This window comes from Orcinus orca, chromosome 7 (assembly GCF_937001465.1).
Source record: "Orcinus orca chromosome 7, mOrcOrc1.1, whole genome shotgun sequence".
Classification (NCBI taxonomy): Eukaryota; Metazoa; Chordata; class Mammalia; order Artiodactyla; family Delphinidae; genus Orcinus; species Orcinus orca.
The window spans coordinates 109,030,681-109,056,384 of NC_064565.1; the positions used below are offsets into that span (position 1 = coordinate 109,030,681).

General features: G+C 39.2%; 1 protein-coding gene across 10 annotated transcripts in view; it reads left to right on the top strand.

Annotated features, from left to right (window-relative positions):
* RHBDD1 (rhomboid domain containing 1) overlaps positions 1-25,704 on the top strand; it is a 114,247-nt gene that overhangs the window by 14,805 nt on the left and 73,738 nt on the right. For 6 of the 10 annotated variants that reach the window (XM_049711914.1, XM_049711912.1, XM_049711910.1 and 3 more), the window contains 2 exons: positions 7,935-8,442; positions 9,701-9,833. In XM_049711914.1, coding sequence (XP_049567871.1) covers positions 8,010-8,442; positions 9,701-9,833 — 566 coding nt within the window. In that variant the 5' untranslated portion in view covers positions 7,935-8,009. The remainder of the gene's footprint in view (positions 1-7,934; positions 8,443-9,700; positions 9,834-25,704) is intronic. The other 4 variants (XM_049711917.1, XM_049711918.1, XM_049711915.1 and 1 more) reach the window with 1 other exon arrangement.

The following is a 25,704-nucleotide window of genomic DNA, read 5'->3' on the forward strand; positions in this document are numbered from 1 at the left end:
TGGTGGCTTAAAATCAGAAAGATTTAGCCCATTGGTCTTTGAGAGAGAATTTAGTGGTTGTCTCCAGCTGGGTAAGACAATTTCTTATATGGTTATGATGATGACGTCTGTGAGGTTGGAGAACCATCGTATAAATGGAGATCTCAGCAGCCTTCAAAAGGGGGAAGTGCTCTCAATTCCCAATTTCTTCTGGAACAGAGTCCAAGTTGTAGATATTTCCGTGAATAGATACTGGAATGTAATTACTGAGTGTCACAATATTCATGAGGACTAGATTCCCATTAGCTTCTTAATATAATTTGATTCCAGTTTTCATTTTTTATTCATGAAGTCAGTTTTCATTCGATTGACCTCATTTCTTTGTATCTCTCTGCCTTTAATGTGAAATAAGAAAACAGAATCCTACGCTGATTCTCTTTGATTTTTATCATTAATGTAACTCATGAAGCCATGTAACAGATTTCAATGGCCAGAAAAAATTTGTCATTTATGTGCAACTTGTCACTAAATGATGATGGTGCTCTGACACAGATTTCATACTGCGCCCCCAGAGCTCCCCATTTACTGATCAACTCAGGTAGATGATGCATTCCGGTGAATTGAACAGGGTGCAGTGGTGTGAAGCCAGACCATCTGCTATTACATTTAATATTTAAATACTAAGTTTTAAAAGTATAATTCACGTTATTGATATAACTGTGTATTGCATTTAACGACTGTGATCACATTGAAGCTATGTAGGCTCTTTGAAATGCATTCATATATTTGAAAAGAGGAACAGATTACTTCACTAGCATTCAGTTAATAAATTCTTGTTTTCCACTAAATGCAAATACATATTATACCGTACCATTTTCTTATTTTCAAAAATATCTTGAAAATCTGCATTTTGTAATTGGGTTTTCTTGAGGCCTAAGGAAGCTAATGCCTTTTAGGAAAAATAAAATTATGCTAAGATATGTTATTGGAAGAACAAAGGATTTTATTATTGTGCTAGACTAAAACGTTCTCATCTATTGGCCCTATAGTAACAGGGGGGGAAAACAGTCTCTTATGTTTGGATTAAAAAAGCCATGAATGAAAAGATTCCTGAGAGAGTTACGGGAGTGAGAAGAAATGATCCAGTTCATTTCATCCCTAAAGAAGGTAGACTGTACTAAAACAGTAAGAGAGAGAAAAAAATGCATCTAGTTGTTTTGTGAATATTTTGCCCAAGTCAATGTGGTATTTATGACGCTCTAATTTGTTGTTCAGCTCTTGTAATTTAAAAAGTTTTCGTGTTTAGCATATCCAGTCTGCTTTTTCCATAGCTTTTTTGCTTTGTTTGAAGTGATAAGTCATACTAACCCTCTGCGTCTTTCAAAAAGATTTTACAGGGTTCAGAGTCAAATGTGTTGGCCTAAGCCCTGCCCCTGCTACTGAAGTGCATTCACATTCACTTTTAACCCATCACAGTGCAGGGGGATGGTAGTGCTAAAATCCTGGCAGTTTAACCAGGGTGATTTCTTCATGGTTTCATCTTCCTTTCTGAAGCGCTTGTTAAACTATTTCTTGGAGGGGGATGGCATGGGGGGAGGTTGGGAGAAGGGACATGTTTTTCTGTATGGTTACGTGTACCTATGAACATGCATATTTATATTTTAAGCAATGAAAATTTAAGCATTTGCTCAACATCATTAGTCACTAGGGAAGTGCAAATCAGTACCGCTTCACACCCATTAAGATGTTTATAATAAAAAAGATGGATAAAAGCAAGTATTGTTGAGTATATATGAGTATGGAGAAATTGAAACCCTCATACACTGCTGGAGGGAATGAAAAATGGACAAAAATTTGGAAAACAGTTTAGTAGTTCCTTACAAAGTTAAGCATAGAGTTACCGTATGACCCAGCAATTCTATTCCTAGGTATATGTCCAAGAGAACTGAAAACATATGTTTCTACAAAGAAATTGTACATGAATGTTCATAGCAGCGTTATTCATTATAGCCAAAAAAGTGGGAACAACCCAAGTGTCTATCAACTGATAAATGGATAAAAACACAGTGTGGTATATCTATATAATAAAATATTATTGGACCATAAAAAGGAACTAAGTACGGATACTTCCTATGATGTGGATGAACCTTGAAAACAGTATTCAGTGAAAGAAGCCAGACACAAAAGGCCACATATTGTATGATTCCATTTAGATGAAATGTTCAGAATAGGCAAATTCGTTGACATGAAAGGTAGACTGGTGGTTGCCAGGCATTGGGCGGGATGGGGAGATAAGTGGGGAGAGTTTCATTTGGGGGTAATGAAGATGTTCTGGAATTAGATGGTGGTGCTGACTGTGCAGCCTTGTGAATATACAAAAACCACCGAATTGTATAGTTTAAGACAGTTTTATGGTGTGTGAATTATATCTCAATTTTAAAAAATCAATGCTTAAGCATCTGGAAAGTTAGGCATTAGCAAAATATTCAACCTGAGTGATAGCAGGCCTCTGATAAATACTTGCCAAGTGACTTGAACAAACCTACATTCTCCTCTATGATTCTTATTTTTTAGAGAATATGCTTAAAATATATGGAACCTAAATGAAATTTTCCAAAGGCATGACAATAGTAATAATGACATATCATTAATCTACCTCATATAAGTATTGATAAACCTTTTCTTGATTCTTAACTAAAAATCTCACACAATTTTAAAAGATCTCAATGAATAATTTTAAGATTTGTTGCACTTTCAGTGACCTGGAAGGCTGTTTTCAGAAAAGCGTTCAATTACTCCTATTAAGACTCTAGTTTCTTTCTTTCGTGTGAAATTAATTTGGTTACTGTCAGATGCCAGACTGGGAATATAATTTATAACTGGTACATATTCTTGCAGTTTAATGGCCTGAGTTCTTCTTGAACATTTAAACTGAAAATTGATATATAATGTCATCCTGGTAAATGATAATGATGAAACATTTCCTGCTTTGTAAGTAGAGCTGAAAATCGTCATAGTAAGTTTCTTTTCCCTTTTGGTAAAATTCCTTTCTTTACCCCGTGAGACACGTTGGTTTCCCAAGTTATGAATTCAGTTTCTTTTGTTTGTTCTAGCCACTTAGTTTTTCTTATTACAACCTGTTTAATTTTTAATTTCTCATTAAAAGTAAATATGGCTTATTTTCCTATCCATATTTCAAGAGGTCTTCCATTTCTCTCTGTCACAACCTTGATATAGCACTGTCTGGTGTGTATTACTACATAATTAAAACGCCATGGTTTTTTTGTTTTTTGTTTTCCTCATAAACAGAGCACTTCCAGGACAAGGTGACTGTTTAACAAACCACTACAGTATGAATTTAAAGAAGTTTGGTTTCTTTCTTCTTCTCCTCACCCTGCTCCTCCCTCTGTTTTATTTGCTCTCTCCACGTTTTCAGAAGAGCAGTCTTTGGTAAAGATTTTAACCGACAGCCAGATCTTCTAGGTAGTTCTAATCCTTGTGGCTCGCACTGCAGGTAGCACTGAGACTTGTAAATTGTCGTGAACCTTGTAGTGTTCATGGAACCTACTGACACCAGAGTGACAACCCTGTGGACGCTCTTATCAACAAAGCCCTTGTGGAAGTAGAAGTCACACAGCCGTCTGGTCAGGGTTAAAATGCCATGTTTTTTTAATCAAATAGTTCTGGCAAAGCAACCTATTAATACGTTTTAAATGGATCAGAGGTTTATTCCTGTCCAGTTGAGATAAATGTTACAACACTCTCCTGGAAGTAAATGATAAATGGAATAATATGTACAGTGCTCTGGGGAAGGTTGCTGCAATTGTAGGAAAAATACTTAGGGATGAATGTATCATAGACCTTTTCAGTCAGTCTTGTTTATTTTATAATGTAGATATATTCAGCATGCTCATCTTGAGTCAATGGACAAACACCTATTAAGCACTGACTGTATACGAGTCACTATGCTAGGCTCTGGGTATTCAGTGGTGATCAAAATAGATAGTTCTGCCCTCAGCACTTATGCTATAATCGTGGAGCTCCCGGTGTGGGAGCACCTGGGTGGTTGGATCATAGTGACCAAGGCAGAGACCAGTGTGAGCTGAGACCAGAGGGGTAGGCAGGACAGTGGTAAGCACGAGCGTGTAGTTACGGTCAAGAGTTTGGACTTCATTCCAACTGTAACGATAAGCCATTGAAGGCTTACTGCAGGGGAATCCCACTTTAGTTTTATAAAAATTACCCTGAGCAGTAGTGAAAAATGGTTGTTGGGTAGAAGAGGAGAAGCAGAGTTTATGTTGTAATCCAGGCAAGTTATAATGGTGGCTTAGACTAGAGTAGTGGCTCTAGAGCTAGAAAGAGGTAGATGATACAAATAGTTTGGAAGAGTTAGCAAAGTGTGGTGGATGGGATTTGGGGGAAGCAGAGTGAAGAGGGAGAAGGATGTGTCGAGGATGTTGTCTGTATCTCCAACCTGAACACCTGGGTAGCTGGAGATTCTGTGTCCTGAGATCTGGCACATGGGAGGAGGGGTAGACTTGGAAGGGACTGTCCAGTGTTCAGTTTGGGGCATGTTGAATGTGAGGGGGAGGATATGTTTACAAGGCGGGGGGTGGAGATGGAGTGCAAGGACCAGCCTACTCTTCCTCGCGCTGGTGTAACTGGTTATGGGCTGAGTACAGGTTAGAATCACAAGTCACTTTCAAAACCAAACACATTGCACTGGTTTCCAGCTTATGAATCATGCCTCTATGCTTTCTGCTACAGCTCAGCTCTCTAAAAATATCTATGTAATTATGGGCAGGATGAAACAATATTCATCTTACAGTAAGATGTGTGCCTGCCTGGCCCACAAAGTCAGGTTACAGATTTGATCTTCACAGGAACCAGTTAGATTTTCTGTTATCTTGTTACAAACAGGCTACATCCCTCACCTTGGATGGCTGACTTGATTACTTATTAGGAAGGAAACTGGGCCATAGAGCCGGTTTGAAATAGTGTCGATTTATCTTCGCTACTTAAAACTACGGTCTAGTGGCCTTTTGGAAAACAGAGCCCAACCTATATTATGCACTTCTCATGTTGGTTATGGTTCTATCTGCCTTTACGTTACGCATACCACATCATTTTATTCATCTTGTGATTTTCTGCAGCCAGTATTTTTATTTCCTTCAACAAATAGAAATGATAGAAATGGGCCATTTAGGGGCCGGGATTGCAAGTGTTTTGGTCTTTGCTGTACCTCTAATGCCTGGCACAGGGACTGGCATGCATTTGGCACTTGATATTTATTCTAAAAACTAAGTGACTGAGGAATGGCTGAATAGTCATTCTGTAAGAAGGAGGGCTAATTCAGTTTTGGGAAATCAAGAGATCAGGTGGACTGTATTCTTCCTACAAGGTTGTGTCCCTGAAATCTGCGAAGTCAAAGCTGTAAAATGTAAATTTGGGAGCCATCCTGATAAAAAGAATTACAGAACCCATGAGAGTGGAATTCCATAAGTGTATGCAAAATAGCGTAGAATAAGAATAGAGCGAAACTGAGAAGCAGAGGAAGGGGAGTTGGGAGGAGGCAGGAACGTGCAGGAGAGCACAGCGTCCCAGGGAAGAAGGAGCAGCCAGCAGTGGGGAGATAGAGCTGAGGGTTAATGTGAGCCTGGGCGCACAGTGTGAGACAAGCTTGGGGAAATTCCACTGTCCTTTTGTTTATACTCTCCACCACTAACGATTCCAGTCGAGAGGGGACTTTTTCTTAAGCAAAGACATAATTATGTTTGATTTTCTGCTGTGCGTAGCCTGCCATCATAGGACACTGTACTGATATCGAAGGGCTTATTTTGTGATTTCTTATAAGCTGGTTACTTAATGATCAGGCCCATATCTTTCCATTGCTCCTGTTACAGGTAATGATGTTTGATATATATAATTATCTAGGGGAATTGGAAACATGTCACAGTAGTTGGAGATCTGAAAATCAACCTGAACGTCAAGGTGAAAAATATAGACTATTTCTCCAAAATTATCTGGGAGCGTTTCAGTTGAAATTTTATTAAATTCTCTAGTTCATGAGAATGCTACAAAGCTATAATAATAAGCCCTGGCAATAAAGAAACCTGGGGTTGTGCTAATAATGGGGGTACACCCATAACACATACGTATATATAATATTTTCTTGGGCGTTTCTTTTGGGTGTGAAGTTGGTAAGAATCCCTGTGTGGAGAGGTGGGGAGTACATTTGAGTCTTATTATTCGAATGTTAACGTTGCAAAGACTTTTTCTCCTAAGTGAGATTACTTTATAGTAATGAAAAAAGTAGCTACCATTTATTCAGTACCTACTTTGTTCCAGACATGTTACAGTAATCCTGAGAAGGAGGTATTATTTCTAATTTAAAGTGAAGAAATTGAAGTTTAAGTAATTTACCATAGATCTCAGGGCTAGTAAGTAGGAATCTAGCTGTTTTTTACTCTAAAGCCCATGCACTTTCTAATGTGCTGTCTGAATGAGAACCTTTAGGGTATCAGAGTGCATTATATATTTGATTGGAGCCAAGATAGCTCCACAGGGAAATCAGAAAACCATTAGATGAGAACTTTTTCAGCATCCTGTCCCCTAATCTGCCTATTTACCCATATCTGCACCTAAAATTCTTCTTCCTTCCTGTTATGATGGACAAGGCTCTTCCCTCTAAGGACTTGACTCTTTTTCTCTTTTGCATCTTTAGTCTGTGTCTCTTTCTTTACTAGCTTTTCCCCATAAGCCTAACCTAGACCTTTTCCGAAGCAAATACCTTCTGTATTGGTTAGTAATTGCTGTATAACAAACCACTCCAAAATTTGGTGAAGTTAATTTAAAATATCATTTATTTAGCTCACTGTTCTGTGGGTCAACGAATTAGTCTGGGCTCAGCTGGATTTACTTATGCATTTGTGGTCAGCTGCTGGTCAGCTAGACCACTTTGCTTCTGAGGCATTAGCTGGTCAGTGGCCAGGGCCATCAGGGTGACTAGAGCATGTGTCTTCCATTGTCCAGTAGGCCAGCCCGGACTTGTCCACATGGTTGCCTAGGAGGGTTTCAAGAGAGAGCAGAAGTCTGCAAATCATCTTGAGGCCTAGATTCGGAACTAGTGTCGCTTGCTTTTCATTCTGTCAACCAAAGCAGGTCACAAGGCCAGCGCAGGGCATGGAGAAGTAGACCCATGAATATGGCACTCTTCCTCGTGGGCAAATCCAATCTACCCTCCAAGACCACCTCAGCCTGAGTTGTGTGCCTTGGGTCTGGGCTTCCTCTGTCCCTGCACTGAGAACATTGTGTGGCAGTTGTTGGTTTACTTCTTAGTAGAAAGTGAGCTCCTTAAAGACAGCGACTGTGTTTTAATCCAGGATTTGGCTCATAGTAGGTAACTTTTAAAAGTGGAAATTTTTCTGAAAATAAAGCAGTCTAGCAGTTGACATCTGGTGATATGGCATAGAAGATAATATATGCTTGCATTTTAAGACTTGCTTGCTAATGTTGAAGAACTTTGGAGCAGACTCTATCTAATATATAAATATCGAATATTTCTTTAAAAAAGTGAAGGGGTGAAGAATTCTCTCCAGCATTCTGAGAAGAAGTAATTATTTGTGCACTATCTTTGTATGTTTTTTTGTTAGGTTATAAGTTTGTTTATAAGGAAGACAAGTTACTTTTTCATGGCATATTTGTCAGCAAAAGCATACCCATCCATTAACTGGTCCACTGGGATCTGGGATGACATTTCTCCTTTAGGATGTAAAATGAGGAGGGACATCAGCCAGTGTCCTGGGCGTTACTCTGGAAGACACAGAAAATAATGCTTCTGTTAGATGGGAGATGAGATATACATAATGTAAGCCCATCTTTTAAGTGAGCACGTCTTGTCACTGTCCTAATTCTTAATTGACGGATTTTCATGTGCATTTTATTTTACATCTTAGGCTCAGCTGCCTCTGTATCTTCCCAGATTCTTCACGTCTGACCACATTTTCCCGTCACAGGCTTGATATCTAACCATGCAGCGGAGGTCAAGAGGAATTAGCACTGGGCTGCTCCTGCTCCTTTCTCAAATCTTCCGCGTTGGGATCAACAATATTCCACCTGTCACCCTAACAACTTTGGCTCTCAACATCTGGTTCTTCTTGAATCCTCTGAAGCCGCTGCTTAGCTCCTGCCTTAGCGTGGAGAAGTGTTACCAGCAAAAAGACTGGCAGCGCTTACTGCTTTCCCCGATTCACCACGTGGATGATTGGCACTTGTATTTCAATATGACATCCATGCTCTGGAAAGGAATTCATCTGGAAAGAAGACTAGGAAGTAAATGGTTTGCCTACGTCATCACCACATTCTCCCTACTCACTGGGGTGGTGTACCTGCTCCTGGAATTTGCTCTGGCAGAATTTATGGATGACCCTGACTTCAGAAGGGACTGTGCTGTAGGTTTCTCAGGTAAGGCAGATGCATTTCTAAGGTAGTCCGCATGAAAACAGTAAGGGAGGTGCAGCTGTTGTCATTTTTTGAAGCAGGGGTCCCAGTTGGTGAGGGAACTGAATTCTGAGTGGCTAAGCACTGCTGGGGCTTGGATTTTGGTGAATAGGCTGATTGGAGCACAGGAGAGACATAGATTTTGCTGTTTCCCATTATGCCGCATCATTCACTCTTGGACAGTTGAGACTAGGGTCTGCCCAAAGGTAGTTTTGTAGGAGACGTGGTCCTGGAGATATGCACTGGCTCCATTATGGTGGGATGAGGGAGAGAGGCACTGGTGTACTTGTGGGAGTTCTCTAAAAAGATGGGTATGCATCTCAATAACGCCATTAAAATAAATGCACCACACCCTACAATGGCATGCTCACTGTGTTTTCAGAGCCATGATAGTCTTTATACATAATTCATGCTGTTTAATTAATGTAACAGGTCCCTAGGGAGGTGGCCTTGTCTTGATTTTGTAGATGAGGAAGCTAAGGCCCAGAGAAGTCAGGTAACTTGCTCAAGGTTGCACACCTCATAAGTGACGGAGCTGGGATTTGAACCCAGTCTTCGTGGCTTTAAACACGTATTACATTGCCTCTCACTGTTCCCCTCACTAGTTCTTTTTTTACATTTTTCTCATAGGACTAAATTGCCATCAGGACTTAAAATAGGTATCGTGAAAATTAGCATGTGAAGGGTAGGAGGGAAATAGTCCCGAAACCAAAGGAGATCAAACCCTTCCCTCTGTTTTCCCTGCCGTCCTTACCCCTTCCCTCTAAGGTGCATCCTCATGCATCTGATTGTGTGAGAAGAAAGGAAATAAGCCCTGCCTTCAATATGTCTTTCCATAGGAGTTAGAAAACTACACGTTAATGATATTTTTTAAATTGAGTTAAAAATCACATAGAATGAACGATTTTGAAGTTTACAGTTCAGTGGCATTTAGTATTGCACCATTGCGGGTGTCTTATTCCCATTTTATGTGTTATATATTTAGTAGCATACTCAAAGTCAGTATGAGCTTCCGTGTTAAGAAACATCAAAGGAATGATTGCCTTGAAGACTGTTTTTCTACCAAATGCTGGGTTGACTTGTAAGGAATAGAGTATGTTTCGAAGCAAAAAGTTGGATGTAATGGAATAATCATTTTCACTTTCAGTTAGTTTTCTTTGTAAATGTTAATCATCTCCACATTTGGATTGTTGATATTTATATGCTCTTTATCCTCTTTTAGGAGTTTTGTTTGCTTTGAAAGTTCTTAACAACCGTTATTGCCCTGGAGGCTTTGTCAACGTTTTGGGCTTTCCAGTACCCAGCAAATTTGCTTGTTGGGCAGAACTTTTGGCTATTCATTTCGTCTCGACAGGGTAAGTGTTTACTCTTAGAGAATACAAATGAAGAACCTGATGTTCCATAGAGAAAGAATTATAGTCATAATGAGGTAATCAATTGTCTTTTACAGTGAAGTTTTTCTTTAACTATAAGGACAGAATCCAGCTTAATGGTTTTAATGTCAGATATTCCCGTGTTTGAATCTAGTCAGCTACTGACCTGAGTGATTTTGATGTATTTGTCTTATCTGAGTTTCCATTTCCTCACCTTTTAAGTTGAACCTGATACACAGATTTGGGGATTAATATTAACCAGCCTGTCAATTAATTAATTCTAATAACAATAATCTAAAGAGGCACATAGAAACCACGTAATTAGAAAGATACGAAATCAAAAGGTATGTTGATCCAGTGCTTTTAAGCCATTTTAGTTGTGAATTTTCTTGGTGGTAGACTCTTTAAACAAAAGACTTTACTCACAATTTTGATATAGAAAATTGATCAACTCTGAACTGTTTTGGATGGAGAGGAAGCATAGGGCTCCACTCCCTTTGCCTTACCCCTGTGTCACTGACTGCCTTAAGAGGCACCTCCACAGAACCTTAGAGCTCCAGGGAACACATTTTGGGAATCACTGATGTCTGCGAATTTCCTTTACGGGTGAGGACAGGGAAATTCAGAACGTTTAGGGACTCATCAAGCAGTGTCGTGGTAGACACTAGACTAGTTAGGATTCAGGCCTCTGGACTCCTGGTCTGGGTGTTCTCGGGGGGGAGACGGGGGTGAGGTGGGGCGTGCTTTTCCGCTTTGGTTCTTTTCTCTACTTTCTGTTCAGGAAAAAGAGAGTGAATTGTGTTATTTTCCCACCTCTTCCACCAGCTGCACTTCTCTTAATCTGTGTAATGCACCTGGAAGCCCATGGTTTGCTCATTTATTTTTACTTCGGGGACCTGGATGCTGTTTGGAGAAGGGGGAGATTCAGGAAGATTCAGAAAGAAGTAAGAAGGATATTTTTCTGCTGCTGTGCTTTTCAGACAGGAGCTTTTTTCCTCAGCTTTCCATTTGTGTGACTGCGTTGGGTGTCATACTTTATTTGAGAGTATTCTCCTTGGGCTGTGTGTCAGCCCAGTAACCTTGAGTCCTTCTTTAATGCTAATTTCCCATCATGGGCAGCCATTGCCAGCTGGTCCGTAAAAGGCAGTGATGTGGCCACTGAACACCACTCATTTGCAACTGTATTGTTATCTTGTGACAGTTGCACGAAGAAAGCCTAACAAAATCTTCAAAGTTTTCTTTGAAAAAGGGTCCAGTAATGTCTGTCCCTTATCTGAACAGCCCTCTCTATACCTTGTCACTCACAGCTCCCTGACTTGCTTGATGTGACTCGGTTCTCTGTGGAGACCAGAGACTCTTGTGTGTGAGGGCAACACCCAACATTCATATGAAAATCACTCTCTCTGGTACTTGAACTTTTATTCTGTAATGAATCCATTGAACAGCAATGCCTTTAATAGTCTCATGCAACTATTTCTGAAGACTCCATCACGCATTTTATTTTTTTAGGGTTCCCCCCCCCTTTACGTAGATAAGGGATGGTTGCATTTTTATGTAATATGCTTATTCTGCGTGGAGGGACCTGATATTCTGAGCTTGGGAATTAAATGGAATTTCCTTTGAAGTTTGAAAGACAAAATCTTTTGGTTTTTAAGATTTGACTGCTTTGAATGATAAACTTCTGATATCCAGGCATCTGCTTATGCATGTGTCCATTGAAGACGGAGCTGAACGCTGGTCCAGGAAACCTAAGAGGGGCATGCTTTTTGAGATGGATCTTGGAAGGATGGGGGAAACCAGAGCTCTCTGGGCTCTGCATTGTTATTCTCCTGGTGGTTGTCAATTAGAGTTTTCATTGGGAAAACACTGTAAATCTTTACAACAAAGCCTGCTTTATCGACGGACTTAATGAGCGGCCCTTTGGGAGAAAAAAAAACCTGCCAGGCAAACATTTGGTGGACCTCTGTGTTTTATGAAAGCCACAGAATTAGTAATTTCCCCAGTTAGGGAGTTTTATGGAGGGAAGCCACTCCAAACAGCCAGCCGTTGGTTCAGCACTGTGAGAGGTTATGGACTTGACCAGCAGAGTGACGTAATCGCACTCCTTTGCTGGAGCTTTTGCTTTTACAGTTCTCGTGTGTCCCTTGTTTCAGTGACATCTTTGCCTCACATGGTCTTTTACTTTCCCTGCATGTCCTGGGGCCCTGGTAGGTGGTTGTGTTTAAAGAAGTGACCCTCCTCCCAAGGTGGCACAGTGGGGAGGTGATTGCAAAATTCTGATTTTCACCTTAAAGCTCAAATTTTATCATTGACAATAAATATCACTAGTTGTTTTTTTTTTTTTTTTTTTGTGGTACGTGGGCCTCTCACCGTTGTGGCCTCTCCCGTTGCGGAGCACAGGCTCCGGACGCACAGGCTCAGCGGCCATGGCTCACGGGCCCAGCCGCTCCAAGACATGTGGGATCTTCCCGGACCGGGGCACGAACCCGTGTCCTCTGCATCGGCAGACGGACTGTCAACCACTGCGCCACCAGGGAAGCCCTCTTTTTTCTTTTTAAATGTGCATGTGTGGCTGTGAAAAATACAGCGACTACTGGTACTGTTTGGAGTCACCGCCTTGATTCATTTGATTCAAGCGGCCAAGGCACAAGCAGTTGGACCCACCATTGCTTTTATACCACTAATGCAAACATCAACACGTGGAAAACGGCACATGATACCTCAGTATAATTATGAAAATAGTTCTGACTTCATGAACTGCTGGAAGGGCCTTTGGGACCTCCAGTGGCCCATGGAGCACACTTTGAGAATCGCTGCTCCCAGCTCTCATGCTGCCTCTCTAGCACTACTCTTGACCGTTTCTTAGCTTGTATGAAAGGAAAGATGGGGAGCTTCATGCAGTCAGGGATGGCAGAGAAAGGGAAGCAGTGAAGTATGTGAGAACATATATTGTATAACCACTGAAATTGCTAATTAACGGTTGCTAATTAGCATGAACTGTTAACACTGTCTGAAGGAGAATGGCCACTTGTCACTCTCATTACAGGGACTGACTATAAGATCTGCCTGTGTTCCACACAGGACAGAATTCCTTAGATGCAGGGAACTCCCGTCCTATTTCAGTTCTCTCCTTGCGTCTGCTTACATTTTGTGCTAAGGTGCTTCTGGCATATTCATCTAAAATGCAACATACAGTTCTTTCTTCCCCAGTAGTACTGAGATAGGGAATATAAAAGAAAAGTGCATTCGGCTGGCTTATACTGTTTGAGTGTCAGTTGACACCCCTGTGGATCTAGCTACGTAGTAGTCTATTGGATTTTTGCCTTGGGAATTAGAACTGAGGTTGGGGAATAACAATTTGGAAGATGACGGTAACACCATCTTCTGTCCCACATGTTCTTTTAGAACTTTGCCACTCTACCTAGAGGTGGGGTCCAGTGTACCTCCCCCTGAATTGGGTGGATTTGTGACGCAGTGTAATCAGTAGATGGCAGCAAAAGTGCCATGTTAATTCTGAGGCAAGAAGTTTCTTGCCTTGTGAGCTGAAACACTTGCCCATGGAGCCCATGTTCCCTGATTCCACCATGCTACGAGGAAGTGGCGCGTGACCTGTGAGTGAGTGGCCATTATATACAGCCATGAGCCCCCTCAGCCTCAACATTGTGGAGCAGAGACCTGTCACCCCCTGTGCTTTCTGAATTCCTGACCCACAGAATCTGTGAGTGGAAGAAAACAACTGTTGTTTTATGTCACTACATTTGGGGAGATTTGTCCTACGTAATGTCAACGAGTTGAATGAAAAAAAAGGGAGGGAAACTAGAATGAAAAGCAAAGGAGTACAAAGGGCGGTGTTTGGGCAGTGGGGGAGAGAGTGGAGTGAAAGCAGAAGAGAGCCAAGGGTGGAGGCCTGGGGAGGAATCCATGCTGAGATGCTGTGGTACCACAGCATAACATCACCACTCATCAAGTAGCAGGGCTTTAAAGCAGTGGTTGGCAACTGTGGGTTCTAATCCTTTAAAACGTTCTGAAATCAATGTAGTGGGTCACAAGCAGCATTTGAAAGACAGAGAGAGAGAGGGAGGGAGGGAGGAGAGGAGGGAGGAAGGAAGGAAGGAAGGAAGGAAGAGAGGGGAGTGGGAGGGAGGGAAGGAAAGAGAAAGATGGGTTAGTGTTGAATGTGGTAAGGGTATTATTTCAAGGAACTTTTGTTTTAGCTATATGTATGTGTGTGCTATATTTCTAAAAATGTATTTTTATTGTGGGACACAGTACAAAGATTTTGGGAGGTGTTGCTTTAAAGCAGCTACTAGTTGCTTAAACTAGAGTTAAATACATTTATAGGATCAGAGACATTTATTGCCTTCAGCGAAAGAGGATTAGATTGCCAGGTCTTTGGTGGCAATGAGATGAACAGGCTGTGACTCCAGATTTGTACTAATTTATTGTCTTTCATTAGAATAAGTGCTAGTTTACAAGGCTTATCAATGACCGAGTGGGCTCTCAAGACAGCTGTCTGTATATGGAGATGTATGCTAACAGATTTAGACTTCACCTAGGCCAGAAATGCTAGTAACGGTTGTTCAGTTATAAAGTTATTCGTGAAAATCCTTTGAGAATTCAAGAGAAAGGGGTTATCTAGAGCAAAGGAGACAATGAAGTGTAAAAGTTACCACATTTTCCCAAAAAGTATAATATTCCTCTCCAAGCCTTTTAAATGTAGACGTATTCAATAACTTAGTAGAAAATAAAACAAAACCTGAATGGATATAGGGTTAAAATATACATTGGGAGTTTGTGTAAGCAAGCAAGTGGCAAATAGGTAAATCCAATGATACTTAATTGTGCTTTGGAGAGAATGCTCCTTTGACAAGAATGGCCTGATGGATGAGAGCTAAGCAGGAACTGTGGTCTTCTCAGGGCTGGGGCTGTGTTATGGCAGCCCATGGAGAGGAGAGAGGGCTGCTGTCTGAGATTCCTGTTCTTCAAGGGCGGATTAAGTTGTTTTTCAAGAAGTTATATTACACAATTGCATCTTTTGTTTTGTATCTACTGGGACGGTTGCATTTTTCTACTAAACTTGGATGACAAATGTTGCATATATAGAATTGATACTCACCCTCTGTTTTATTTCACTGAAACGTGTTTTCACAGCCTGTTAAAGAGTTCAGTTTGAATCAACGTCCCAGGGCTCTCCTGAGCAGATTTTTCTTCTGCATTCCTTGGATGTCCATTGATATATTTCCTCCCTTTTCCCTTTACAGACTCCTGTAAAGGAAGGTTATATGAGTTATATAAAGGAGTTAGTTAATTTGTCTGTCTCCAGGAGGGCTTCCAGTTGACCAGGACTCAAGGTGAGAGCAGTACCTAACCAAAGCAGTGATTCCCTTGAGTTAGGTTTTACGAGATGAGAATGAGAAATTTCGAGGCAGAGAACTTTCCCTCCCACTAGAATTGGAACTCTTCGAGGGAAAGGGAGTGTGTAAATCATCTCTCTAGCTCTGGAGTCCAAGTTTGTGGCAAGAGAGGAGACCCAGCCTTGTCCTGAGCCCATCCCTGACCACCGTAGGAAGAGCTTCAAGCTAAATAGGAGGTGCATTAAGAACAGAAAAGAATTGTATCTGACTACTAAGTTTCTTCTTTCTTTTATAAGAGATTTAATGTAACAATTTCTTTAAAAAACTGGTTATATTACGTAAAGAATTAAATTGAAAAGAAAGCAGTAGCTGAACGAGAGTGTAACCTAATTTCTCAGCTCCTAATTGAAAGAACAATATATTCATTGTAGAAAAGTTGACGATATATAAAGTATGATAAAGAAAACAAATTGCCCATAGTCTCCTTCCCAGAGAAAACTACTTTTAGCATTCTGCCATCACACATCCCTTCCCTTATACGCAATTATATTTCCTATTTTCTCATTTAACTTGTTATAAGCAACAGCTCTTCAAAAGCCTCAGTTTTAATGGTGTATAATGATTCCTGTTGTGGTTCCTTTATTTTCTCATTCACTAATTTTACATGCTAATTTTATTACCTAATCGTCCAAATTATAAGTGAGGATGTCTATCAAAGCATTATTTGCTAGTCTTGGCTCCCAGGTCTGAATATGTCCTCAGAGTAGATTTCCAGAATTAGAATAATGGATTTGAACTATTTTCATGGCACTTTTATACATTTTACCAACTTGCTTTCTATAAGTTTGTTCTAGTTTATAGCCTACCAACAGCATATGAAAGTGTCTGCTTCCCCACTTCTTGGCCAGCCTGAATATTTGCTGTAAGGTTTTTGGAAATCTGATATGTAACAAAAATTATTCTCTTGCTGTTATTTACACTTCTATTGTTAGTGAAATGGGACAACCTTTTATTTCCTTTTTAGTAAGTTATATTTCCTTGTCTGTGATTTGTCTTTGTGTCCTCTACATATTTTCAGGACGCTATAATTGTTCATTGTTAGAGTGATGATACTGAATTTCAAGGGGTTCTGATTAGATTATATATACTAAGAAACCTTAAGTACACAGTACAATTTTAAGTTCTATAAATAATAACTTAGCCAGTGTCTATGGGGATTTTTTTTTTGGCTGATATGAATGGATAAAGATTTATTCTAAACTATAGCTAAGAACAGAAAGTCTTTTACACTGAAAATCAAGAAATGATATGATAGGTTGTTTTGGGAGTAGATTGAAGACAGGATTTATTTATATGTTTTAAATAAATTTTATGTTTTAGAATGGCTGTATAGATTTACAGAAAAATTGTGAAGAGATACAGAAAGCTCCCACATAACCTGCACCCAGTTTCACCTAATTTTGACATCTTAACATTAGTATGGTATATTTGTTACAGTTGATAAGCCAATATGACACATTATTGTTAACTAAACTCCGTGCTTTATTCAGATTTCCCCAGTTTTCATGTGATGTCCTTTTTCTGTTCTAGGTTCTTATCTGGAATACCACATGACATTTCATGTATCCTTAGGCTCCTGTGTTAGTCAGCTTGGGCTGTCATAACAAAATACTGTAGATTGGCTGGCTGAAACAACAGAATTTTATTTTCTCACAGTTCTAGAGGCTAGAAGTCCAAGATTAAGGTGCCAACATGGTTGGAGTCTGGCAAGGACTCTCTTCCTGGCTTGTATATGGATGCCTTCTTACTGTGTCTTCACATGACAGGGGGAGAGACAGAGAGAGACAGAGAGAGAGAGAGAGACAGAGAGAGAGAGAGAGAGTGCATGAGAGCATGCCATCATGAGAATCCCACCCTCATGACCTCATCTAAACCGAATTATCTCCCAAAGGCCCCATCTCCAGATATCATCACATTGGGAGTTAGGGCTTCAACATATGAATTTGGGTAGAGACAAAATTCAGTCCATAGCAGCTCCTCTTGGCTGTGACAATTGGTTTTATTTTTAATGAAGAGTTGTAAGATATCACTCCTGAATGGCCATGTATATAAGCATTAACTTCCTTTTATTTGCCCTCTTGTAACCCAGAAGTAGTGTTCAGTTAGCCATGTAGCATGGTTTCTAAGCAAGTTTTAATTTAGGTGTATGGACACCTCTTGTCTTCTGTTAAATGGAACTGCTGTGGCTCCACTGTAAAATGTGCATGTCATACACAGAGGTAGATATGAGAAATTTCCATCCCGACCAGAGCACACCAGCATGGAGGACTCCTGCTGTCTGTAAATTACTCAGACCTTGTTTCAGGCCTGCTTCACCCAATTGGCTGGCTCAGAACAGCAGAGAAGAACAGTAGGTAGAAATAAGGAAGCAGCTGTTTTTCCAGTTGAACACAGAGTTGTCTGGAATAAGGTTCACTACTCAGGTTGAAACTAATTGGCCATCATGCTGTGATGTAATTGTGGATGTGTGGATGATAGCACTTACCCAATCTGTACTTAACTAACTAGGCTTGTTAATGGTCAATTCTGGTGACTTAGTGACAGGTGCAAGACTTGGATTTACTGTATTGGATGTCTCAGGTAATGACAACTGGAGGCTATTTTTAAAAGATAGAATTTTTTAAAAATCAAAGAAAAGTCATATGCCCTAAGTTAAAAGGTGATATCAATAAGTACATCTTATTAAATTAAAGAGCTCTGTATAATGTGTGTTACAGGAAAAAGGGTGTTTTTTAATCTGAGAAGTTAATTACCAATTGTAGCAATTATTTTGAGTTGACTTTTTTTTTTACTAATATTTTTTTTAATGAAAAAAAAGAACCCTGTGAAGCACATTTATTTCCCTTTGGAGTATTTAGAATATGCACTTTGGTCTGTTTGGAATTTTTTTTTTCAGGAGACACTATTGGAGATAAATGTTACAACTTTCACTCTCAATTAATAAGATGATAAATCACATCTCTGGAACTTCCTGATGTATTTTCTTAATTCTTCTCATTTCAGTATAAGGAGGAATGTTTTTAAATAGGAAGTTCTTTATATTTGTTAATTTCCCCCTTCCTCTTCTGCAGTATTAAGTGATTTTTAGTTAAAAGTCTTGGGAGTTAAATAGTCAAGAGGACTGTTTTCCATTTACATTCAGGTTTGGTTCAAATTATACAAAATGAAGACAGTCGGTGCTATGAATTGAAATCATTAGTACATCAATTATTCTGTGATAACCAGCTGAGAAGAGGCTGTAGACTACTTGAATGCTCCTTCCATCTAAACTTGGCTTCTCATTAGCTTATATGAGAGATGAAATAATTTGATTCTAATTTATCTCTCTTTAAATGAACATTGTTCCCCTCTGAATTCAAGAGTAGAACATTTTAATTTTGTAGTCATTTATAACACACAGGTCAAATAAATAACAAGTTTTATTTCTAGCAACATATCTCTTCTATTATTTATATTACTATATAGTTCCTTGATTCTAAGACACACTTTTTTTCCCCTACGTCTTTTTAGGGCAAAATAGGCCACAAACATAATAAAGATAACATCATAAATCAGTGGGGGAAAATAAGGGTTATTTAGCAAATGGTACTTGAAGAATAGTTTAACCATTTGGAAGAAATTAAACTTATAGCTTTAACTCACGGTACTCCAAAACAAATTTCATGTAGATTATGTTTAGAAGATTTAAAAAACAACATCTGAAAAATGTCTAGGAGTGTGTGAGGGAAATTTTTCAGTTCTTGAATTGGGAGGAAATTTCTAAACCTAAAAACATGAATATAACCTCAAATGAAGTCAAAAGCAACACTTTTTTTTCCAGGTCCAAATACATTATACATTAAAACGAAAGGCAAAAAAGTTAGAAATATATGTGGAAAAAGAGGATCATATCTTTGTGATGAACAGTAATAACTGCAAGAAAGAAGTCCATCAATAGACAATGTACAGAAAAAAAATTAATCAGTGACTAATAAATGTAAAACATAAAAATCCATTGTTGACCAAATACAGAAAATTAACATAATAAGCTATTTTACTTATTAAACCAACAAGATTAGAAAATTATTACTGTTGTTAAGAGTTTGGTGAAATGGGAGTTTACATAAACTTCTGATGGGACTGTATCTTGGTACAGACTTTCTGAAAAGTAATTTGATGATCTGTATCAAGAGCTGTAAAAAGTTTATACCCTTTAGTTTGGTAATTACCTTTCTAGGAAATTGTCCAAATTATAACTGTAAATACAAAAAAAATTTTTTTGACGCGAGTATATTTATTGTCATGAAGTGTTGGAAAATTGGAAACCACTTAAATATCTAGTAGTAGGTAAGTGGTTTAATAAATCATGTTGTAATAGAATATTATGTAGCCATTAAAATGCTATTTTCAGAGATTATTTTAATGGAATTGGAAAATCATCAAGATAAGGATAGAGGGAGTTCCCTGGCGGTCCAGTGGTTAGGACTCCACGCTTTCACTGCCGTGGGCCTGAGTTCAATCCCTGGTCGAGGAACTAAGATCCTGCAAGCTGAGCACAGCAGGCCAAAAACACAAAACAAAAGATAAGGGTAGAAAGTAGAATACAAAATATTACATATGATGTGGTTTCAGTTTTTTTCCAAAGTAAGAATAGTCACCAAAAGGACTAAGAAAAAGCACATAAACATATTATTACTTGTTAACGTTATGGAATTATTTATTGTTTTTATTCAACGTTTTTTGGCCAGATCCTCTATGGTGAGCATGAATTATTTACAGTGGAAAAATTGAGTTATTAAAGTATTAACAGTAGCATATTTTCATGAGTCTTAACTTACCTGTGCCTCCTAAGTTCCAGGAGGGCAGAGCTATAGTCTGTTCTGTTCGCTGTGTATTCCCAGTGTCTAAAACAGTGCTTGGCCCATCACAGTTACTCAAAAGTGTATGTTTGTTGAATAAAGACAGTTTGGGGTGGCTGGCCCAACTAAAGATAATAGGCAAAGTGTAAATTGTTGAGTTACTGACCCGAGTTCAGAAGTCTAGAGAGGAAAGAAGTCAGATGCAAAACCTGAGTGCTGAGTTAGAAGGCAAAGTCAATTCAAATGGACAAAAAAGAAAACAACACTCAGGAGGCTTGAGAGGCAGCTCAGCAAGGGGGCTAGAATGCTTGAAGCGCCCCTCAGTGCCCAGCAGTGCCTGGGCCCGTCGGCCCAGCCTCATCTTACACAGAGACCACACATTCCTACATGAGATAATAAGATAAACAGGGACTGTGTACCAGGCTACAAAGGCAGCTTCAATCACCTCTAAAAATAGAGATTTTATAGGCCATATTCTCTGATCACAAAGTAATAATAAAGACTTTAAAAACTAAATATCAGTAAAAGGAAAAAAAAATTCCAATAATCATTCATAATCACTTGGAAATTTAAATAACTCCATGATTAAGAGGAAAGTTAAAAAAAAAACCTTTAGAAATGAACAATGAGAGCACTCCATGTCAAACTCTTAAGTGCTTTTTATAATATAGCAAGGAAGTTTTAAAAGTAAATAAATGAAGTCCTCAACTTAAGCTAGAAAAGGAATAAATACAAGATTAGAGGATGAAGAAATTGATAATGATAAAAGCAAAATTTAATAAACTAAAAAGAAAAAATGATAGATAATTGGAGGGCCGTATCTTTAAAAAGACGAATCAAATGGACAAGTCTATGGCAGGTTTAATTAAGAAAATTAGAAGGAAAACTTGAAGCAGTAGATATGAAAAAGCAGATGTAAGTAGGTGTGGAGGAAGCTAAATCAACTTCTAAAAGGGTGTATATTTTCATAAAAAATTTTTTTCTGGGGCTTCCCTGGTGGTGCAGTGGTTAAGAACCTGCCTGCCAATGCAGGGGACACGGGTTCAAGCCCTGGTCCAGGAAGATCCCACATGCCGCGGAGCACCTAAGCCCGTGCACCACAACTACTGAGACTGCGCTCTAGAGCCCACGAGCCACAACTACTGAGCCCGCACGCCACAACTACTGAAGCCCGCATGCCTAGAGCCTGTGCTCCACAACAAGAGAAGCCACTGCAATGAGAAGTTTGCGCCCCGCAGCAGAGTAGCCCCCGCTCGCTGCAACTAGAGAAAGCCCACGCACAGCAACAAAGACCCAATGCAGCCAAAAGTAAATAAATAAATTTATTAAAAAAACTTTTTTTTCTGTTTTAAGAGATCACTTTTTTTTTATTATTAAAATTTTGGACTAATATTGTTAAACCCAAAAATTCTTTTTAAAAGAAAACGTTATAGAGATTTTATGATCCAAACAATATTGATATATAATCTTTAAAATATCTTTGAGTTTCTAAGGTGTATTCCAACATCAGTATTGCATCCAAAGTTGTAGAATTTATTTGATGAGATCTTACTGAGTCAGTTTGTGAGGGCTTGGATCCTGTAACATTTGAGGGAAGATGTCCCAGTGTAACTGACATTGTGCAGATTTTGGTGAAGCAGTTAATTTTACTTTGAGGGTGATATAAATTCATTGTATGAAATAAACCAAGTAACTTGAACTCTGAACAAAGGCTCACATTACTTCCTATTCCTCTGAGGTGATTTTGTGAAGTGTGATGCACCAGTGGGTAAAAATACTTCAGGACTTGCTAATGAAAGACAGAGTATACAGAATCTGCTTTTCTAGCACATATTTTTATAGATGTTGAAAACGGTGTTGTCAAACGATATTTTAAAAGCTGTCAGGTGTGTGTGTTTTTCAAATGAGTTTTAAATAATTCAGTACCATGCAGGCGGCAGAAAAATGGCCTTATAAACTTGCAGTGCTCTTTTGTACTGAATATACTAGTGGAGTCTATGAATTAGAAATGAACACTATTCGATACATCTTTTTACTAATAACCAGTATGGTGTTGATGGAAATTCTCTGTTACTAATGTTTCTCTTTTTCTTTGTTTTTTTGTATTTTCCCATTAGAGAATTGCCTTAAAGTCGTTTCAGCACAGGTACCACATGTGTACTTATGGTAGGTTTCTAATAGGCGCCGTGTCTGGTTTATCTAACCTGAACACTGACTCATGGCAGCCTCCTCCCCTTTTCTTCCCTCTTGTGTGCTGCTGAGTGAGGGATGAGGGGAGAGTCCACGTGGAAGACAGTTCACTTTGAATAAGTGTGAGATTCCTAAGAGCTTGCCTACCCGGATAGGTGGTGGCCAAATAACCTTGTGGAATATTAAGTCTCCTCCTTAATTCAGGAGTCTAATTGGGAGTGAAAAAGTAAGGATCATAGGTTATGATGAGTCTTCGCCACATTTCTCATTGACTCATTGCTCCTCTCGTATTTCTCCTGATCTTATCCAGGAAAACTTGTTTATGGGGAAAAGCTAAGTGGCATGTGTGGTCCTCTGTACAGTTCTTCCTCCTGCCAATAAAGAATTTTGGTTTTTCTGAAAGTGGAAGAATTTTCTCCTTCATCATGGTCATTATTATGGTTCGTATTTGGTTTTGTTTTCCTCAGGTATTTTACACTAATAATAGCGGTCTTAGTCATGTTCTGGAGTTATCAGATCTCTAATCCGAGAATCTCAGAGTTAGGCACTAAATGGCTTTCATGGCAAAAGATTTAAGGTGTGTTTGCAGGGACTGAGAAATGGCTCAAGTCACAACCACAGTGATTGGAGGGTTATAGCTAGACACAGGAAGGTTGAAAACACCTGTCTTTAAGCTTTTTGCATTGTAGCAGTAATTTTAAAGATCTGCCCTAAGAAACAGTAAAAGTTCATTTAAAATTCATAAATTCCACTCCCGTGTCTCTCTGAGTACACCACATATGGTTGCTATCAGTGTCTTGAGCATACTGATCATGTACTATTTAACGCACATTGTTTGCAACGATGTTTCAAATGATACAGAATTGGCTCATTCTGAGTACCGTAGGCCCCCCTTCTCCTCCGAGGATACGTTCCAAGACCCCCAACGGATGCCTGAAATCATGGATAGTGCTGAACCCTATATGTATGTTTTCCCTCTACATACATACCTATAATAAAGCTTAATTTATAAATTAGGTACAGAAAAAAATGAACAACAGCAATAATAAGATAGACCGATTATAACAATATACTGTAATAAAAGTTATGTGAATGTGGTCTCTCTCTTAAAATATCTTATTGTACAAATTTAATACCTTTTTCATCTTAACTAAGTGCTTATCATACATTATGATAGACAAACTTTTGCAGTTTGAGGTGTGACAGCAATACTAGCACAAATTTCTTTTTCCTTCTTCACAATTTCATGGACAGAAGATTCATTCTCATCGTAGATTTTAGCAACCTCATCGTACAGTTTTTCCTCTTTATTAAGTTGAGAACTGTCACCTTTTCACTTAAAGGAAGGACTTTATGGCTTCCCTTTGGCAGATCCAAATTGCCAGCATCCCTACCCTTGCGCTTTGGGGCCATTATTAAGTAAAATAAGGGTGATTTGAACACAAGCCCTGTGATAGCGTGACAGTCGATCTGATAACCCAGATGGCTACTCAGTGTCTAACAGGCATACATGCTGGACAAAGGGATGATTCACACCCCGGGCATGACAGAGCAGGACAGTGACAGGTTTCATCATGCTACTCAGAACAGCACACAATTTAAAACTTATGAATTGTTTATTTCTGGAATTTTCCATTTGACATTTTTGGACCACGGTTGACCTTGGGTAACTGAAACCTTGGAATGCAAAATCATGGACCAGGGGGCACTGCTGTATTCAGTCTGAAAAGACTCATGAGAGCTGTTGTTCCCTGTCAGATAGAGGTGGACTGCCCAACTAATGAGAGAGGTGTTCTTCCTGTGGTCCATATTATTCTAAGATCCTCCTCAGAGGTCTTCGTTTTTAATGATGGCTTGATCTGGATTTCATAGGTTTTTGCATGTCAGTTTCAGTTGAGTTTTCTTAAGGTTCAGTGCAGAATCGACAATAAAAAAAAAAAGATTGAATGGGGAACAGGCGGCAGAAGTTCTTAGAAAATAGTAAAGAAGATTAAAACCACCTGGTGAAACAAATTTTTCAGTAGATTTGAAAAAGGCACACATTGTTTCTTGAAAAAGTTTGTTGAGAGGTGCAAATTAGAAATCAGAGTAGATTAATTCATTTTTTGGAAGTGTTTTGTGGGTAAAACATGATCCATTATATTGTTAGACTTGTGTTACGTGAACAATTATATGGCTCCTGGTTATATATGTGGAGTCTTGTTCTCATGTTCCTCATGGCAGATTATACATCCTACTTATGCTCTCCTAGACGCACAGAAGCTGAGCAAAGGCAGGCAGAGGTGTATCCATCAGTGAGTGGTACTGGGGATGGATCCATTACTCAGTTCTCCTTTCAACACACACTTACTGAGTGCCGCTTCTACTGTTCCTCATCAGTTAAATGGGGCCAGTAACAGTACCCGTCTCATGGATTTGTTGGGAGGACTAAAAATACAACGCAGGAAGGTCCTAAAATCAGTGTCTGGCTCCTTGGAAGAGCTGCCACCACTTCAGTGCCCCTGAGCTGTCTTCTGTGGGTACGAGAAGAAGGGTGGATGAAGCTCACACAAGTCTGAGCACATCAGAGTCCCTGAGAATAACACCTTACTGGATAAAAGTATCTATGGATTTCAAACAGCTCTTGAGTAGAGATAGTAAATGAGTAATTACAAATAGTGTTTTTCAGTTTAAAAAAGTGAGGTGGGTGGATTTTGACTCACAATTTTGTTTAATACCTACAATGTATTAGGCATTATATGGGACACTTTTATGTGTATTTTCTCTTTTAATCCTTGCAATTTTATTTTTATTTCTCCCACACGTGACGAATGGAGCTGTATCTAGTTCAAGGGTGTAGGTTCTGGAAATTCATAGTGACTTGAACATCTGGGTTAATATTTCTTTAGTGTGGTAACATCCTTTCTGACAGTTTTAGTAGAATATTCAAGCCCTCCATTCCACCTGGAGTCTTGGCCAACACGGGAACTGAAATAGTGTAGAGCAGAATTCTCTTTGAGACTTAGAGATCTGTTGGTTCTACATTGCCTCTGTCATCTTTGGACACTTTAATTGAGGTTCTTTTAGTTACAGTTTAAAGAAACCCAGCTCAAACTAACTTGATCAAAGAAAAGGACCTCTGTTGGCTTACATAATTAAAATTTCCAGTGGTGCTTTTCAGGGTTTCAGAGACATCAGATGTGCTGGGATTCAACTCAAGCAATGTTGTCAGGATTCTATCTCTATCTTCTGTCTCTGTTTTTTGTTTTTTCCTGTGTTGGCTTCTGTATTAGTTATCTATTGCCATGTAACAAGTTATAGTAAACATAGTGGCTTCAAACACACATTTATTATCTCATGGTGTGTGTGGGTCAGGAGGCTGGGCATGGCTTATCTGGGTCTTTTGCTCCAGGTTTTCTCGCGAGACTGCAA